The 19643-nt window shown below is 47.6% G+C and overlaps 1 protein-coding gene across 3 annotated transcripts in view; it reads right to left on the bottom strand.

Moving 5' to 3' along the window:
* Positions 1-366: 366 nt before the first annotated feature.
* The window catches only part of mctp2a (multiple C2 domains, transmembrane 2a), a 37247-nt gene continuing 17970 nt past the window's right edge, over positions 367-19643 (bottom strand). For all 3 annotated transcript variants that reach the window (XM_035525312.1, XM_035525313.1, XM_027003983.2), the window contains 6 exons: positions 12083-12202; positions 10757-10798; positions 5241-5350; positions 4553-4662; positions 3669-3766; positions 367-1069 (listed from right to left, as the gene is read on the bottom strand). In XM_035525312.1, coding sequence (XP_035381205.1) covers positions 1010-1069; positions 3669-3766; positions 4553-4662; positions 5241-5350; positions 10757-10798; positions 12083-12202 — 540 coding nt within the window. In that variant the 3' untranslated portion in view covers positions 367-1009. The remainder of the gene's footprint in view (positions 1070-3668; positions 3767-4552; positions 4663-5240; positions 5351-10756; positions 10799-12082; positions 12203-19643) is intronic.

The raw sequence follows: 19643 nt of genomic DNA, 5'->3' as shown, positions 1-19643 counted from the left end.
TTTAATGAAAATGGGGGACACTAAGTGCAGGCAATGGAGAGCATTCTCTCTCCCTGTCGGTCTCTCTCTCTCTCCCCCTCAGTCACTCGCGCTCTGTGTGTGTGAGCCGCACTCTCTCATCTGGACCTTGTTATTGTGGTAGAACAACAAAAGCCGTGCATTAGGCCGCTGCTCCGGCAGCGCGGGGGTCTTTGATGTGGAGCGCGGTGGGCAGCCCGCCGGCCGGCCGGCCGTGGCCCCGCTCTGAAGGAAGGGGGGGCTGGGTAATCATTCCGGCTCTCTGTTTGCACACTGAAAGGCTCCTCTGCGGCTAATGCAGCGCCGCCAACGTGTGCAATGCAAAAACACACTCAAGAAGTCAAACCATTCGTTGTCTCAGACAGTTTTTATGTGTCATCTTTTTACGGAATACAAAAGGATTGCGCATATAGATACAAAGGAGTGTGATAAAATCTTATGAACCGTATCGCGATAAGAATAAAGTTTAAAAGGCTGTATTTACACTGCTTCATGAAATACATCTAACCAGCATTTCAAAGTGCTTCGTCATTTCTGATGAAGCAACTTAAGGAGTGTAACATTTTCCATGTATTTAACCTTTGTCACAGTAGACAATAGTCTATACCGGCAAAGTACAGTTTGTATTCAAATTAATCTTCTGAATTAGAATTAGGAAGGTATTTCTCACATGCGCTTAGGCCAGTTTCCCCTTGTTGAATGAACAAAACGGGTTTCCCGCATATTGTTATAATACAGCTAGCAAAGTGTAGGCCATCTCTTCGGCCAGAGAATAACATCTCATGATCAGCTGAATCAGTGAAGAGTACAACCTCCTGTCACAACACACACACACACACACACACACACACAGGCTCTGAATAGACACAAGGGACTGACAAGGTCCTCTGGGAGCTCTCCACTAGGCTGTCCTGGGAGGACGATGGGGGTCACCCCGGGCTGATCCGCAGCCTCCCAATTGCAGCTGCAGCAGGTGACGGGGACGCAGCCACTAGCGTCTCTTCTTGTGGGCGCCCGGGATGCCAGGGGCTCTCAGCTCGCTGTACTGCACCTGTAAAAACAAACAGCGCTGAGGTGGGAGGCAGGTAATCCGAGCTCAGGCCGGCGTGCAGTAATGGCTCCCCTGGGGAGAGGCGGTTGCAGGGGGAAGGCGAGGCGAGGCACGCCTGTAATGAATCATTTTTTAAACACAGGAGCAGAGGGGATTAATCACAAGGAGGACGGATTTGAAAAGTCAAGGGTTCCTCGCTGTTGCAGCAGCAAATCCCCTCTCCACTGCCACCCGCCCAGCTCCTCAGCCCAACATCTCCTGCACGGCCAGGCGAACCGGATCGCGAGCCGACGTGAAGCGCATGAGCGGCCCCGCCATCCCGCCCGACTGCAGGTTGTGTCCTTCCTGAGGAAACTTTTGCGCGAGACTAATTATAGCGCCTCGTAGGCAGGACTCTGCATCTGAGCCTGCGAGTCTCAGGGCTCTGCCGTTATGGATGATCACATGCTCTCTCCTGGTCTCGCGCAGCGCACGCACGCCTTACTTTTGCCTTTCATCGCGGGAACCTTGAACTCCGACCTCTGCTCACCCGCCTCCTTTCTGCAGCGTCCTGCCGAGCTTCCACAGCCTACGTCAGAGTTCTTCTCCGCAGGTTTCCGTTACACACCCACGCAACGCTACACAACATACATCTTAAAGTTTAACTTAAAGTTTTAAATAAATGGCAGATACAGCGATACACTGTATCGCCTAGTTAAAAGCTATGAATTCACCGGGAGTTACAGTTTTTTTGGAATAAGTCTGATTTTCAGCTGAAGATGGACGAATATTTGCTCAGGCTATTATTGACCTGGCCAATGAATGATAAAATCCTCAAATATGATTTTTTTTTGTTTTTCCTCCTCATTCAAGGCATAAACAAAAATGTATGGATGAGGGGAATAATGCGAGATTCTTTTGGAAATTAGCATGATCCATCCAAACAAGGCCCACACTGAGACGAGCTCTCAGTGCCCTGCGAAAGGCACAGTGCATCTAGTGTGCAGCCTCGAGGAAGAAAGGGAAGCAGGGAGTAAAACATTCAGTTGATTGGACTTGTGCATGAAAGTCAAACTGCTTTTCTTGTTTGTTTCCGCCGAAAACAATAACCTGGTGGCGTAGCGGTAAGGGAAAGGAGTGCACACTAATTACTAGGCCGCGATTACGAGAACGGAGAGATGGCGAGAGAGCAGGAACAAAGGATCCGTCGGCTGCATCAGAACATGAAACCGGCCTCAGAACTGACAGATGCTTCTTATTTTAGGACGGAGGAGCTGCCGTCAGAAGCCCAGTTTTGAGGCTTCACGTTTGAAGAACTGCACAAGCACTAATTGCCAAGGTGGGGTTTTTTTTCTTTCTAAGCAAGACAGGAGTCAATTTGAGCTTTTGTAACGTGCCATTTATTTGGGTGGTTCACATCATATTTGGGATAGAGGTTTGAAAATGACAAACTTCTCCATTTTTGTAATCAATTTGCACGCACGCCTTTCTCCTCTATGTGCATTTGATGAGAGAGAGAGGGAACCTGCCCATCCTAAGTAACACATGAATAACAGCCAAGTATTGTAGCAATGGCGACGTCTCTGATACTTTGCGTCAATTAAGAATTCATAGCCGAGATTCTTCATTCATTCTATTCAAATGCGGTGATCAAAATGATACAGTTCATCCAAAGCTAAAAAGACTTCAAAAAGCCCGTAAATGAAGCAGTGCTGTCCAGCGTTTCTTCTGGCCTGCTTGACTGCAATGCTTACCAGTCTCATTGCTTTCACTCCGTCCTGCCTCATCAGTAAATACCGGCAGAAAAGTTTGCAGGATGCTAAAAAAAAACAAAAATTCCCCCATTCTCTAATCCTGACCAGTGCAAAAAGTCTTTGGCTCAACTCTGCAAAAGCCAACCTTTGATCGGTGACCTTTGTTACCTAGTTACCAATAGTTACTAAAATATGATCATCGCATCCAGAATTTAACCTGTTGTTAGCTCAGCTATAGTGCTCTGAATGATTAATCAGTCCATCGTCTGCTTCTAGTCTGGCGCCCACGTTCTCGCTAAGGCTCCAAGCAACAGGCAGCCCAATCCCACCGCCCTGGGACGGAGCTGAGAATGAGGCATCATCTGCACCGGATTCCAACCCCACCCCCCCGCCTAAACCCCCCAGTATGGCACCTGGTGGCACGCTGCTAGCTCCTCACTTCATTAAGCAGCCCCTCCAGCCCGCAGTGACAGGGACCGCTGCTCGGCCCGTGCGCATAGGCAGGCACACGAGCCATCCCCCCTCTGCCCTGACCCCGCATGACCCGACTTTAGCACAGATAGGAAAAACTGATAATCAGGGATAAGGCTGCAGTGATGTAGCTTACGGATCAGAGGCATCCCCAGCATGCAGCCTGGCAACTCGATCAAGACATGTTGCGTAATAATTAGGCTGAGGGTGCTGGTGCTGGTGCTGGTGGTGGTGGGTAGCTTTTAAAGGTGCCATTCCATTAATAATCAAACAAAGACTGAAGAAATATCCTTCACAACACTTGGGAATTCTGGTAGAGCAAATTATGGAGCCATCATAAGGGGATACTCCTGTTGCCCCTCGCTCTCCATCTCAATGTAAAAATGAACCCTTACCTTCTGAATATCAGACGGCACCCTCTGGAGAAAATCCAGCAGTTCGTTATTGTCAATGGTGTGCGGATTACGGAGCTTCTTGGTAAATTTATTAACACCTGCACAAACAAGAATGTATGATAAGATATTAATACATCTGCAGCTATTTTATTTATGGGGGGGAGGGGGGGGGGAGCTAAATGTATAACATGAATTACATAATATAATGTGATTAAATTGCATATAGGTGTAGTGGCTATTTTACCTATATAACAACTTTTCTTGTAAGACTACATCTTGCAGCTTGACAACATTCTAAATTCGCAAATGCAATTTTTCAGCATTTGACAGTTTGTTCCCTCTCAGGCAAATGCAAAAAAAATAGTGTACTGCTTTAACCACTGATACAACAAAATATTAGATTACTAGGAAGAATTATTACATTGAAATAACTTGAGGCAGGCAGGCTGTTGTCAGCATTCTTTAATATAGTTTATTGATTTTCTCTCTTTCCGCATGTTACATCGGCAGCGCTCACAGTTGAAAGAGCAGCCATTGTAGGTGTGTAACAGGAGCTCGCGGTGTAGCTTGAGGGCACACACACACACACACACACACACACTCACACTCACACACAGACACACAGTGTGTCTCTCAAGAACCGTACGACTACCTTTCCTGTGTAGCCTACTCTCTAGCAGCTTATCAAATTCACGATTCCGATCTGCTAACGCAAGCAGCGCAGCTCAAACGGATGACTTTTCAAATGGCTGTAGTCAGCTGTCGGTAGGCAGTGCCAGCGCAAATCACGAGCCACGCCGCTTCCTTAGTGTTTCCTTCTGAAGGAAACGCCAAGGCGGAATGCTACGCTCGGCCCTCGGGATGCCCCGTGTGTACTGACTTACCCCACAGCAGGACGATGTAGCGAAGGGGGAAGTAGTAGAGGGCAGCTGTGGCGACGATCAGGGTACAGCAGGCCAGCAAGGATAAGAAAGGCACAGACCAGTTGAAGGTGCTGTGAATCGGGAATAATCATACTTCAGAATATTTCCACATGGGAGAAGCCGAATTTTCCATATTGACATATGCTTGCGATTTTTATACATTAGTTTACCTCTGCATTAGTTTGCCATCTACATTGTATGCTAATATGCACACCTTTTTCACTGGATAAACAAAGCTTGGGTTCAGTTTGTGATCTCTCACTGGACAGAAAGGTTACATTACCTCTCTTATATGCACACCGAGTGACCTCAGCATGTTCAAATTATTTAAAAATTTGTTTAGACAGACGTCACTAGAAATGCTCACAGATTTGCCACCTAACCCTCAACTGGAGGACTGTGATAACTGTCCGGGATCATTTTTATGCTAATTAACATACAAAACCTAATCTATTTGTGGAAAAGCAAGCTCTCCCATGTTAGCGTGTTTGTGTGAAACTTGAATCTTCTCAGAAAAGGTGCTAAAATGCAATTTTTACTGGCACTTGAATTTCAATAGAAGTCGAGGTTTTGGTTTTTTTTTTTTATCAGGCAAACCAGTGAGCATGTGGTCCAGAACTGAATGTCAGGCAGAAAGTTGAGTGCTTACTTCTTCACTCGTTCCCCTATGCATGCTACTTCATCTAGAACGTTCTGGACTGTGAGCACAATTTCCTGAATCATATGGATTTTCTCCATCAGGCCTCTTTTCTCCGATTCCTGAAGAGGAGGAAAAAACAGTGATGAGGGATGTCAGCGGCTGGGAAACGGAAGATAAAGAGCAGTTTATTTCCAGTGTGCCATCAGGAGTAATTCATCTACTCAATGGTGTATAATGAGCAAGTGTGACTCCCTGTCTCCTCAGTGTTGGAGGGGCGACTGAAAATGAGCGGACCTCCCCTGTGCTGTCATGGTCGTCACAAGGAGAATTTCAGCTTTTGTCAGCCACAAACAATGGAGGTGCATCACAATCGAACATTAAGTGGGGAAAGAAAGACACGTTAAAATGGCCATCAGCAATCAGGAAGCAGATGGTGCCATAGAGGGCTACGGAGTGACGGAGCAGAGCACTTGAGATGCCGTCCAATCCACCAGTGTCCACTGGGCAAGTGTGGGCTTGCTGTGTTTGTGTGTGTGTGTGTGTGTGTTTTATTTTAGAGTGAACGCTAGCATGCATCACACTTCCTAGTGTGAGGGCTAACAGTGAGATTGAGTGCGGTGCTGGATGCTGTGGATAAATCTATTATTGCCTGTGATCTTCTGTGAGTGAACTTGCAGCAGGACGTCTAATCTTATAACACAGAGCTATGTTTTTACTTAATATGAGAAGGATGGGAAATCCCATTGTCATTTTGTATGGGGTATTGGGTTGCAGTGTAATTCAGAGACATGAAGCAAATGGGCTGTCTGAGGGGAAACGGGGGGGGGGGGGGGGGGGGAAAAATCCATTTTTACTTAGGCAAGATTGCCGGTATAATCTGAAGTCCAAAGCAGCAGATCACATCAGAGATTCCTCCAGCGATGAAGCCCTAGTGTGGAGTACACCAGAGAGGTGGGGAGGGTTCCGAAGAGCCACAGGAAAGGCTGCAGATAACAGGAGTAATACAAGCTAAAGAGAACCAAGAAGCCCCACATCAAAAGGAGAGAATAATGACAGGAATAATGACAGCGAGTGAGAGTCAAAGAGAGAGGGCTGGCAGAAGAAGAACCGTGTGATTGAGGGGAGGATGCGTGGCGTGTGTGTTTGTGTTTAAAATGTGTCTGTCCACCCTCTCTCTCCCAAACGCTCACCACTTTCACCCAGACAGCAGACTGAGCGTGTTTATGGACTCTGGCAAGGCGGCCCCGAGAGAAGGCTGCCCCTCTGCCACTCTCCCCACGCCGGCTGGAACGCAGCGTTCCCACACTCGGGACACCCCAGCACACACACAAGGCTCTGTCCCGCCACGACGTTCCGCTCAAAAATCGTTTTTTTCCGGTAGTCCAGGCTAAAGTGATGTCTCGAAGCAGCAAATGGGAAGGAAAGGGCCATACGTGAGGTGTGGCATTTCCACAAACATTGTGTTCCATATCAGTCAATCTCCCTTGGTTTATGTTGCTAAATCTAAACAGAGCCTTTTTGGATACAAGCTCTGTCTGTCTCTGTCTGTGTGTGTGTGTGTGTGTGTGAGTGTGTGCGCATGTGTGTGTCTCTGTCTGTGTGTGCGCGTGTGTGTGTGTGTGTGTGTGTGTGTGTGTGTGTGTCTCTGTCTGTGTGTGCGTGCGTGTCTGTGTGTGTGTGTGTGTGTGTGTGTGTGCGTGCGTGTGTGTGTGTGTGTGTGCGTGCGTGTGTGTGCCTGTGTGTGTGTGTGTGTGTGCGCATGTGTGTGTCTCTGTCTGTGTGTGCGCGTGTGTGTGTGTGTGTGCGTGCGTGTGTGTGTGTGTCTCTGTCTGTGTGTGCGTGCGTGTCTGTGTGTGTGTGTGTGTGTGTGTGTGTGCGTGCGTGTGTGTGTGTGTGTGTGCGTGCGTGTGTGTGCCTGTGTGTGTGTGTGTGTGTGCGCATGTGTGTGTCTCTGTCTGTGTGTGCGCGTGTGTGTGTGTGTGTGTGTGCGTGCGTGTGTGTGTCTGTGTGTGTGCGCATGTGTGTGTCTCTGTCTGTGTGTGCGTGTGTGTGTGTGTGTCTGTGTCTGTGTGTGTGTGTGTGTGTGTGCGCATGTGTGTGTGTGTGTGCGTGCGTGTGTGTGTCTGTGTGTGTGCGCATGTGTGTGTCTCTGTCTGTGTGTGTGTGTGTGTGTGTGTGTGTGTGTGTGTGTGTCTGTGTGTCTGTGTGTGTGTGTCTGTGTGTGTGTGTGTGTGTAGTGTGTGTGTGTGTGTGTGTGTCTACACATGACGACTCTCATGTCAGTCTTCATGCTCCTTTCATAAATTTCTCTTCACATTGCTAAGCCTTTATATCATGGTAGGACTTGCTCTAATGGGAGACAGTTAACCTTACTCAGCTACCCAGACTGTACATACACAAGATTAGCTGTCATAGATAGCTTTGGCATGATAGCGAGGTTAAGGGGGGAAATGGCAATATTAAGCTTTCATGTTAATAAGGACAAATGAACTAGAGAGTGAATCGTTTGTGGGCCCTGAGAGTGAATCGTTCGTGGGCCCTGAGAGTGAATCATTCGTGGGCCCTACATCAATAGGTTCTACAGAATGTTGGATTTCATCTTCCAAAACGCCACACCCTTGAAGTCTTGCTACACCCCCCCCCCCCCATCCCCCCGCATGGACCACACATCTTCCTATACTCATTTGATGTTTTTTTGTTTGTTTGTTTGGTTTTTTCATCTGCAGGCATTTCCTCATGTTCTTCGCAAACGGTTCTGTTTTCTTGGAAGACAACATTTCGAGCTGAGGACGCCGAGGAGAAAGAGAACGATTTGGGGAGTGACAGACATGAGCCGTTCCTTTCTGCTGATTAGAAGGCGTGTCATTTCGCATGAAATCGTGAATGTTGGCTTTTGAGGTGGCAGAAAAGCAGATTTGATCTGAAGTACAAAGGTAAACAGGAAATGTGGTTTCACAGCGACACTGGGCACAATCAAAAAGTGGCAAAAAAAAAAAAAGACCTCATTTAACATTCCTTTAATTTGGGTAAACGACATCAAATTTGAATATTCATTTAAAGCCATCAGCAAACATTCCCGACTCGCTTATTCCACAAAGACACACGAGATGCCTGCCTAAATGAAAGGCAGCCGTGCTGTGGTGCGACACCAGCGAGGAGCGCGGATGCAGTCTAGTGCACAGACGAGTCTTCCAGAGTTCCAGGCCTGGGCAGCCCCACAGCCGCACAGTCAACAGCACAACATCACATCAGCATTCTGTCCTTGTGCTACATGTTGAAGGTGATACACTGAGAGTGAGTGAAGCAGAGTGAAAAGGCTGGTGCGTGCGTGCGTGCGTGCGTGCGCGTGTATGGGGGGTAAGTGTGTTCCTTGCATGTTGGGGGTTGGGGTCAGCTCTCAGAACACCACTGGCCAGGCCAGACAACACAAGGCAAGGCTGGACCCAGGAACCAAGCAACACTAGGCTGATTGTCATCTGGGATACGCACACAGCGGGCTGCCTCCCTGTTCTTCCTGTTCTCTGATTCGATTAAACCAGTGACTGTGCGCGCACTCTGACTGATACCCAAGGCTGAAGGGAAGTCACTTCGCCTGCTCACATGACTAGCGCTCTCTCCCCCAGGACTGATTTATGCTCTTGGAGCAGATGTGTTGCGTGTTATTTCAGTTGTAACACAGCCTCCCCTATCAGCTTTCTTTAGCCTCATTCCACTGCAGCCAGGCTGCGCAGCAGGATGTTCGCATATTCTCCTCTGCCGGGGGAAAGCACCGAAAGAAAAAGACAAGTGGTAATCGTAACCTTCTCAGAGGGGATACCCTTTATTCCCAGCTTAACCAGAGGACATGGGAGAACGTACAGCCTTTGAAGCCATCAAATTTAACACCGATCATTCTTTAACCCCAAACATTAGCCGTCGTGCCTTTGATAGGAGGTGGAACGCTACGCCGCTAGATCTGTCTCTATGATATCGAATTTAAAAGAGCTAGACTGAGCCTAAGATAAAGACATAGCCTAGATTCATACCAGGACTCTGAAACAAGCCACTTTAAATTAGAGAAGACAACCTAAACCAAACATGGGCATCTGCTAAATTAAGTAAATGGGAGGACATGTTTAATTTTCACATAATGCAAGAGGGCTTAATAACATACTAAACATTAAGGGGGGGGAAATATTCCATTAATTCTGATATTCATAACTTTTAATAAAAAGTCTTATCTATGTTCACTGATAAGTGAATTGGAAACTGTTTTATTTTGTTTTGTTTTTAACAGCTAAAATCAAAACTAATTAGACAAACTAAACTGATTATTGTGGATAACGAATTAAGCTAACATTATTTACAGGTCTTAAGCACATACACACATTTGCATGCAGTGCTCATAGCAGCCATGTGTAATAGCCATATCATTGCTTTCTCTTTGGGTACAAAGCCACCCCCCCACCCTCCAAGATTTATTACAATTGTTTAGCTGCTGGGCATCAGCTAATGTGCTTGCGCACACACGTAATGGGTTTCATTCTTGAATTAGCTGCTCGGCTCAGACATGATTTGGAAGAGAGACCTGTTTTTAACAGAGGGGTTCCTCTGTAGATGAAGATGGCCCGCGGTCATCACAACAGAATATATTTAGCACATTATGGATATGAATCCTCGGCCTGTAGCTGCGCAGTGCTGGGGTCAGTGCTCAGAGGCTTGGGGCCCCCACACATCCAAACGTCCCAGTCAGAAAGCAATAACACATCATCGTCCTATTAACTCATTCCTCCCCGGACCAGACAGCATAGAGTAATATGATTATGTGCTATGTCTATGACAGCGCAAATTTAATCAGTAAGGCCTTTTTAATGTCTACCAATGAGGAGTCTCTGACTACTGCCGTATATTAAACGCCGCCTGAAAACGACCAAAATTCCTGAGTGATGTGCAGCGTTTTCAAGTGTATTTACAGATGGATCGTGAAACAATGAATATAATATAAAATTTGCTACAGTTTATTAGCCTATAAGCCTTAACGACCTACCGTGGGCCTGCAAATGCTTTTTATCCTTCATATAAATAAAGAAAACGACACACAATTTATTTATTTAGCCTGAGTTCAGCTAAAGAAGAGCCTTCCTATTTAGACGTGTCTGGTGTGAAATTTTTACCATGCATCTATTCCCAGAGCGGAAGGCCCACTTCAATTAATGATTCCGTTCTGCGCTTATTTCTGTGTTTCAAAGGAGCGCAGCAAAGCAACCGAATCCATTTGTCGTGTGAGCGAGCATTCCCGGGAGACTGGCCTGAAACTACTAGAGGGAAAATGCGCTTGCCGGTAGTGGTGGCTGTCCTCGTTTCGAGCTCACTTAACTTGGACGCCGCGAGCTCCAGCCAGCGGCTGAGGGGGGAGGGGGGGGGGCCTCGCGTTGAGGACCTGCATGGAAGGGTCAGAGCCCGTGCCTGGTGAACTCCACGCCTGCGCCTAATCAAAAAGCCAACGAGAGAAAAACCCAAGATGACAGAAAAAAAGAATGAAGTACCTTTTCATCCTCGTCCTCGTCCTCAGCCACGGACATGCTCTCCTGGAAGAGAAGGAGTTAGAGGAGTGTGTGGAGAGTGGAAGGTGGAGACATGGGCACACCGGAGCTGGCTTGGGTTTTTTTTTTTTCCCATTTTTCTAACAAACACCTCGTAATGAAAACCTTCTCTTGTACATACACCCCTATTGGGAGAGGCCCGTTGCCGTAGCAACTACATCACAGGGGTGACCTCACACAAAAAGGAAAGGTGAGCGAGAGGGGCCTTCTTCACAAGAGCTGTGTCACTGCCGAGCAATCTCATTTCTTCACAACATAAACACACACACACACACACACACACACACGCTCACAAAGCAGAAGGGAGAGGAAAAAATGAAAAACATTTAATTTGGGTTGCCCATGCCTGCATCATTTTATATCAAGTCATCCATGTCTTTGGCTGGGTATGGAACATGACACAGACAGAGTGCAGCGTCCTGTCTTTGGCAGGGAGAAGTGGGTCATGGCAGGGTGACTGTACCGCTCTGCCCTCAGCCAGAGACAGCGCCAATGAGACAGGAGAACGTCGCTCAAAGCACGCAAGGGGATCCGGGTAGGGATTACGGGTGGCAAGCATGGCTTCCGGAGTGGTGGAAATGGAGGTCATTCTATTCGCAAATTCACAATGTTAACATCAAATAAGACTTTGAAGTGCATTAACGTGTGTGATGCATTGTATGGCAAAAAAAGTGTGATTCTAGTTCTACATATTTTGCAGGGAAGTTCTAGGCAGGTCTTTTAATTTTGAGATTAGACTGGAGACAGGGAACAAACTGGAATATGCCTGTGCCGTGCAAACCATGAGAAATGATCTGCAAGGCCATTTATATTAAATATATATTACACATTGGAAAAATATTTAGGAATACTGTGACATGGCATTTTTGCACTTTTGCTCATTCCTGGGTTGCTGAGAATCTTTGTGAACCAACACATGGCAGTGTTTCATTTCACTTTTAACTGTACAAGTGTAATACACCTGTGAATTTTGCCTCAAACCCCTTTCTTCCTGTATATGTTTTTACAGTAACATTTTAACTGAAGACCATTGGTGATTGTGGCTTTAAATCTAAAGGCTTGAAATATCGCAAGCATTTGTTCATCTGCAATATAATATCTACAATATAATATCTACAATGTAGTGAGTCTACAATATAAACAATGAGTTTGCAAGCTTTTCGGTAGCACAGAAGTGCAAACTGGTCTCCTGTTTGTTTGTCTGGCAGGCTGTGTGCGTTGAGCGATCAGGAAGGCTACATGTCTGGGGTGGGGGTGTCTAGCACTCACCAGGTCATGGGCTTGGCTGCCCGCTCCATGGCTGATGTGGAAGTACTTCCAGCCGAAAAGCAAGAGCAGGAAGAGTGGCAGCATGAACAGCTCGAAGTGCCACACCGTCACTAAGAAGATCTGGGAGAACGAGTGAAGGCAGAGAGAGAAGGAGAGAGAGAGAGAGAGAGGGTGAGGCTCATGAACTGCACAGTGGGCTGTGCTGCCCTTACGCCACGAGCCTACTCAAATACTCAGTCATGCAGTGGCCAGTATCCACCTCCGCAGAACCATATAAATGTGTCATAAGACATTCTCAGCCCACAGACAGAGTAGGCTGCTGCACCATGTTATGTCCCTCCTGATCATCACAATCTCAGCTGCAAAACCTCTGTCAGTCTGTGCGTGCGTGCGTGCGTGTGTGCACAAGTGCATGTTAGCAGGACATCAGCGATTTTAATATTTCAGAATTCTATTTGCATCGATTAACACCACGCTGGCGGCGTGTAATTCGGGTGGTGGTGCAGTGTGACGGCAGCGGCCTCTGGGCTCTGGTTCCCGCGTGACACTCCGAACGCCTTCCGGCTGTGGGAGCCCTGCCTCCCACCTCTACGGAGGCTCCGGGAAAAGCCAGTGGGCCAGCAGAAAGAGCACAGACTGTGCCGAATGCACCACCCTTCACAGTGCAGACCGAGGAGGCATTTAGCACCACAACACCTCACAGCTGAGCTCTAATTGGACGGCCACGCTTCAGCCTGTTTATCAGCAGCCTAATGAGTGTGTCTGCACTGATAGCGGTGGAGATGTCAATCAAACGGTGGAGTGAGGAAGAGTCACAGAAACGAAAGCAGTGATTTACGCGATAGGCGCTGGATGTTAAGTACATGATGATTTCATGAGCTATCACTGCCTTAATGGTAATGTAGCATAATCCAATTTGAGCAGGTTTGCTTTGCAGTTAATGCAAATGTATGTTACTGTATAAAACACTGGCACCACATTTTGATGGCTGTTGGTTTTGGTGTTTTTGTGCAGCCTGCAGTTCAGCAGGCTGGGGCTGTAGAAATGCTACAGGCTTGCTGAAAACAATATTTTTGAAGTTAAGCCTCAGATAGACTTGGGCTACACTAGGCCTTCAGGCTTTGAGCTTTAGCCCTGGTAGCGTAGCAGCATGTTTCTGTCATAACAGACAGCGCCCAGACCCTCTACTCTGGGGCCAGACTGCCTACTGTTATTCTCGGGCAAGGTTCACACTCTCACACAGCCACCCACACACAGACATCCACCCCGCCACTGGGGATATGTGAAGCATGTCTAACACACAGCACTGCAGGCAAGCCAGACCCCCAGGCATGTCCTGGGCTTGCTTTAATAATTCATTCACATTTCTCATACAGTACCATCATAAAAGGTGCATCTTCCTACTTGGCACCACTGTATCGTAATCAGTCATGTAGAACAAGGCAAACTCAATAGAGGTAAAAGGGAACGTTCAAAAGAATGGTGTGCGCGAAAACACACACACACACACACACACACAGTGGGAGGTCTGTGTCCCACTGCTCTGAATGGGAGTGACCTGCGTCGTATCGTGGCAGCTGCAGTCCCGGGAGGGTACGCTCCAGGGCTGATCCAGCACCACCTGAGCTCACTGGGCCGGCCGACAGGTACGAGCGCTTTCCTAGCGCGAGGGAGAGGGAGAGGGCGAGTCTGCAAATCTGATTTTAGCCCAGCAGGAAAGCCAGAGCCCTTTGCCCTTATCGCAAAAGCTGCGACATTAACCACTAAAGTCAAATTATCTGGTCTATGTCTTTGCACGCAGGGAGCCAGTGGGAGCCCGTTCGTTTCCAGCCGCGGCGCCGGTTACAAGGGATCCGTCATAGGTGTTCATAAACGCGCACGCATGCGCGTCTCTGCTCAGCAGCTCACGGGCTTGGTGCACAAGATAAAAGCCCGGCGAAATTCGGTGCCTGGTGTGTAAACGCAACGTATAAACGAGCAAATAAACCAAACCTGTCAGAGAAAGGTCTTCAGCTTTGCCTCCCGCCTCGTGCACGCGCGCGAGCGTGCTGAATTTTACACGCCCTTAAAAAAAAACACGCTAATAGAAATGTCCCGGTGAGCGGGGGAAAGCCATTCCGATTCCGTCGTCGGGATGTGCAGATCGGATCCGACCTGTCAGCCTCCGGATAATGAGCCCAGGCAGCCGTCGACCGTCCCCCGAATCGTGGAATACGGTTTATGTTTCATTAACAGCGAGCGTTACTAATGGCGCAACTGAGTAGACACATTACACACTTACACATTTTGGATTGAGTGCATATAGAAAATAATCCAAGTTTGAAGTAGACTAAAAACTGGATCCCTCCAAATTGTGGAGACTTTTTTTTTTTGCCATTGTTATAGGTAGTCTAAATAAATAAATAAGACACCGTTGAGTTTATATGACCGAGAATCATTAATAAAACATTCATATAAAGAGAAGAGCGTACTGACACCAGTCTTAAGACATAATGCATCTGTTTGTTTTGAAACTGTACACAGTTGGACAGTGAATGGTAATGTAAATAGGCCCTGCTGTGGCGAGCTCTCTTTAGTGAAAGCCATTCGCGTGGAAAACAATGTTCGCACGATTATACGTGCAGTGTCAAAAGAAAGAGCATAAAATGGACAGGTTTAATTCAATTTTAAAAAATGTAAAAAAATAAAAAACCGAATTAATGAAAAGTGCTGGCGTGTGTTGGAGTAGACTTGACGGTCATTGGAGGAGCGGCCTGGGCGAGCTCCTTCACTACGCCGCCGGGGTTAAGAACAGCCCGGCAGCTTCTGCTTTGGGGTTCCGTTAATACGATCCCCCTATATGCGTTTCTGCGGCTTCGCGATCCGATCCTACTGGCCGGGAGGAATTCCTGCACCTAATAATAAAGCACTCGTCGATTAAAAGGTGTGAATAAAACAAGGCCAGGCGCTGGAGAGAGGCTGGTAGCGGCGTGCCACCCACGCGTTCCCTGGAGGGGGCGCCACGGCGGAACAAAGGGATAAAGACGCCCTCACCGAGTTTCTACAGTCCTGCAAATTGATTAAATGGGAATAGGGGGCACACAGAGGCTACCAGTCCACACTGCTTACTGACGCACTAAACCTTCAGAGAGGAGGGAGAAAGTTTCTCCTCCGCCACCGCTAACATGTAAACATTTATCACAGTGTGGTGGCAATACAGCGTCCTCCTTATGAATTTGAATTTTGTAAGCAGGAGGGATAAATAATAAAACAAAAATGAGGACAAACGGGAACCATTGACTGGATGTTGAAGTGCGTGAAATATGAACAATTTTGGTCTAGAAGCAAAATCAGATTTCAAGTTAAAGAACGACTGTTCGCACTAAAATAGGTCCCACAGGAGTCACACTAGATCCATGCTAAATGAACTACTTAAAAGGACCAAAAAGTCTTTTTACTCCATATATCAACCTGTCCTACGCTTCCCAGGCCATTAAGTTGAACACTGTGACAAGGACCGTATGAATGTGCACTCACTTTGCATGTGCAGTGGATCGTTAACGCATTCGGGGGAAGTTTGAGTGTTTCGTATAGATTTATGTTGCGCAGAGCCGTGAGGAGCACAGAGTCACTAGCGGCTGTGCCAGCCGGCCCAGCGGGGGCCGGCAGGGGGCCTGGAACACTGCCAAATTATATGAACATATCGGAACAAGTTTAACAAGGCTGACTAATGGCCACAGGCTTTGTGTGTGTGTGTGTGTGTGTGTGTGTGTGTGTGAGAGAGAGAGAGAGATAGAGAGAGAGCGAGAGTTTGTGTGTGTGTGTGTGTACGCGTGCCTGAGAGAGAGAGTTTGTGTGTGTGTGTGTGTGTGTGTGTGTGTGTGTGTGTGTGTGTGTGAGAGAGAGAGAGTTTGTGTGTGTGTGTGTGTGTGAGAGAGAGAGAGAGAGAGTGTTTGTGTGTGTGTGTGTGTAAGTGAAAAGTAATCTGCATTGCTCTCTCAATTAAAGTACAAAACAGACAGCATTAATAATGAATCCAAGGCTGCACACCTGCCCGTCTGTCCCCCACCCGAGTAGGGTGGCCGCATGCCACCCTACGAGCCGCTGCCATGTTCTGTGGTGAGCGGCAGCCTGCCGTTCAGACGGTGTCAGAGGCGATGGAAGGAAGCACTGGGACGATTTCCTTGCAGGGCAGCGAGAGTGGGTGGCCAGGCATACAGCTCACAGCTAACGCTGAATAAATATTTCACATACATTCCACTCAAGCCTCGTCAACAAGCACAGGGAGGGGGGGCTGTCGACCTGAGAAAGACGAGCTTTATTTTACATAGAGTGCTGAGGACGACGTAAATGTCCTCTCTGCCATTAGCATCTTTAGCAGGCCACGTGACTCAGACTAAACAGAGCAGTGTCAGAAGTAATGGCGTTTACACCACCATAAAGCATCTATGCATGGAACTTAATGAATTCAGTAATAGGTTGAGGTCCAAAATGGGGTTTTTATATTATATATATGTGATATAGCTTATATATTATATTTACATATTATAGCTTATACTATTATACATAATACTGGAAATTAATAGAATACATAACAAACAAAAAATTATTGTTTTTTATGTCCGAAAAAAAAATAAGGCAAAGCCAAAGGAGGCCACGCTCAGCAGCTCTGTGGGTTACTCAGTCCGTGTTCCTCATCTCCAGCCTGGCAGGCTGTAGTCTACGTAGTGGCTGACGGGCTGTTCTGACGTCTGCATGGATAGGGTGGGGGAGCAGGGGGCAAGGCGGCTGTCAGCAGCTGGCACGCCAAACCTGCCCCCGTCGCACTGCCCACCAGTGTTTAATTTGTGTCGCCAGTGCTAACACTCAGCGACCTTCCGGGTGACGGATCCGTCACGCCGGCAGTCTCTCCCCAGGGCCTCCGGGGCCCGCATGTCAGCTCAGCTCGTGCACGCTCCGGCACGTGTGGTAGGGAGACGGCCAGACAGGGGCCAGCCAGGGCCACAGCCGCCCGTGTCTGGGGAGAGCTGCCCTCTACCCCCGTGGAGGTGGCGAGCGTGTTGGTATCGGTCATTACGATGGTGAGACACACTCGCACACTCAGGCACTCGGGTTAAACACGGAGCACGTTTCGTAGTGCCTCGTAATCGGCACGGCAAGCAGGCAGCCCGCGACTCGCTGCAGCAAAACCCGCAAGCGCAGTAAACGCACAAATATCACATCGAATGAAATATGCATATGTAAAACATGCACAAGTGCGTTGACAAGTGGGTGAGAAACACACAGCGTTCCATATGTTCGCAGCTCTAATGTATACATGTACATAAAAAATGAGAGAGTTCGCGTGCAGCCTGACCGAGGAAAAGGCCGCTTGCATTCGGGCTCATGCAGGAGCGTTTTGAAGCTGTTTGCAAGCGTGGGACAGGATGGGCCACTTGGCAGGCCTGTCAGTACGTGTGATGAGAGGGAGGTCCATTAGGTCATCACGGTGCCTGAGGAGTCGGAAGATGACACCAGGCGTGCACGTCTCAATAACACTCGCCCTGTCAAAGGCGCAACCATCTCGCCACGCTTAGTGCCGGCTCCAGTCCGCGTCGTTAATTATTAATCGATCAGAGGACGGTTTGACGAAAAGCCTGTGCACACAAATCGCCACTGAAGCCTCTTGTGGCTGTCATATCCACCATGCAAGCTCCATGACAGCTCCCTGAAGCGCTCGGAGACTGAGCCCCATGAGACAGTCAGAGGGACACATGCACAAACATCCACACGCATCTATCTGTCCCATCACCCAGGCACGGGCACTCAGCAAACTTAAAACAGACAGAGGCGAAAGAAGAGAAAAATGGCTGAAGAAGGATTTGCTTCACACATACCTCTGGTCCACCATGCAGTGGACATGAAGAAGAAGAAAAAAAACAATAAAAACAAAGATACACCATAAGCAGGGTAGCGCTGTGGTGTGTAGCTTCCAGCACACTTTAAACCTGTCATCACCAGGGACAGAGTTAAGTGGAATAATGGTGGCTACTGCAGTAATGGCTTTGATCATGGCCGTGCCGGTAAGCCGGTTAATGGCTCAGACCAAGGCTGCTCTACGGCAGTGACTCCTTCAGGGCCGCCTCGGACCCTCTGCAGTTCTCATCCGGAGCCACGGCCATCCCGCCAGCCCCGGGAGGAAGAGGGAGCGAGAGACAGGGAGAGAGACGCAAAGAAAAACCCTCCATCATAGCTGCCAACTGTGTTTACAGCTGCACAGCATCAAACATTCATCAGATGCCATCTTTACAGTCTGTGATGTGGAGCAATCAGCATTTCACAGCCTGTCAAATGATGTCTAAAGCACTCCCTACCTGGCAGTGTCAAAAAGAAAAACAGCTCGAAGACAGACACACACACACACACACATGCACGCGCGCACACACACACACACACACACACACACACACACACACATGCATGCACAGGTTTTTCTTTCTAGTTGCAATTACTGACAGCTAAAGAAAGCTTGTGTGTTAAAATATTAATTCTACTTAAATAGGCTCCATAAAGCACTCTAATGACAACAAAGCTCAAATCAGCTTTCAAGTGTAAATGGCTGCTTTTTCCTGTCTTCCTCTCCCATCCATTTTTTTTTTTGTAAATTTATCAAAAATGCTCAGAAAATTTCAAGTTTGGAGGTGTCACAGACTGAGTGTGGAGTGTGCAACTTGTTTATTCCGTGTGCTGATAACTTTCTGCATGAAGAGTGGGAGATTTTCTTCGGCTCACTGCTCATTATTAGAGCCCTCTTGGTTTCCTGTTGGATTAGAGGAATAATGTCTACCTGTTCTGAGCGCGGCACCCGTCGGTATGTTTGGCAGTGCTATAGCACCATCTGCAGGCTGAAATGGGCATTGCAGAGTAGCACTCTGCGTGACCCCTCCACAGTCTATGCTGATGCATGCCACATTCATCTTTCTGTCTTAGAAAGAGCCCCATCTAAAGCATTTTATGAAGATTTTAGCTGTCACTGTCTCCCTTCCTCCCTCTATCTTTCTAACTGTCTGTGTCAGTCTCTCTCTCTCTCTCTCTCCCTCTCTGCAATGTGGTTGTCAAACTTAGAAGTGCAGTTTCTAGACTCATTACTGTAGCATAAACAAGTAATAAAACGTATTCCGGGTTTTTCTCTGTTTGGAACCGGGTGCATGGCTGCGGATGCCTTCGAAGGATTTGTGAGAAGTTTTCCCTTCGATGCAGACGAGGCACGCTTTCATGATTACCTAATGAGCTGGGTGCTATTTTAAAACAGAACGCCACAGTCTGATATGGAGGAGAACTTCAAAAGGCTCACGTCCACTTAGAGACTGGAGATTATGCAGTCAGTGAGAGAAGCCCACCGCCCTACACACAATGACTTCCACACTCAAGAGTACATACACATATATGCAGAAAAACACACCGTGTGCACAATATAGCTGTAAAATATCTTCTCATAGCCTGCAATCTATACTAAAATACTATGTTGATTCTGAGCTTCGATAACGTTTGGAATTGAATTTATAAATGCCCCTCTATACAGTGATAAAGCCCCACATATACA

Source organism: Electrophorus electricus, chromosome 4, assembly GCF_013358815.1.
Source record: "Electrophorus electricus isolate fEleEle1 chromosome 4, fEleEle1.pri, whole genome shotgun sequence".
NCBI lineage: Eukaryota > Metazoa > Chordata > Actinopteri > Gymnotiformes > Gymnotidae > Electrophorus > Electrophorus electricus.
The sequence above is the reverse complement of the archived record's forward strand: the minus strand, read 5'-3'. Positions and strand labels throughout refer to the sequence as shown.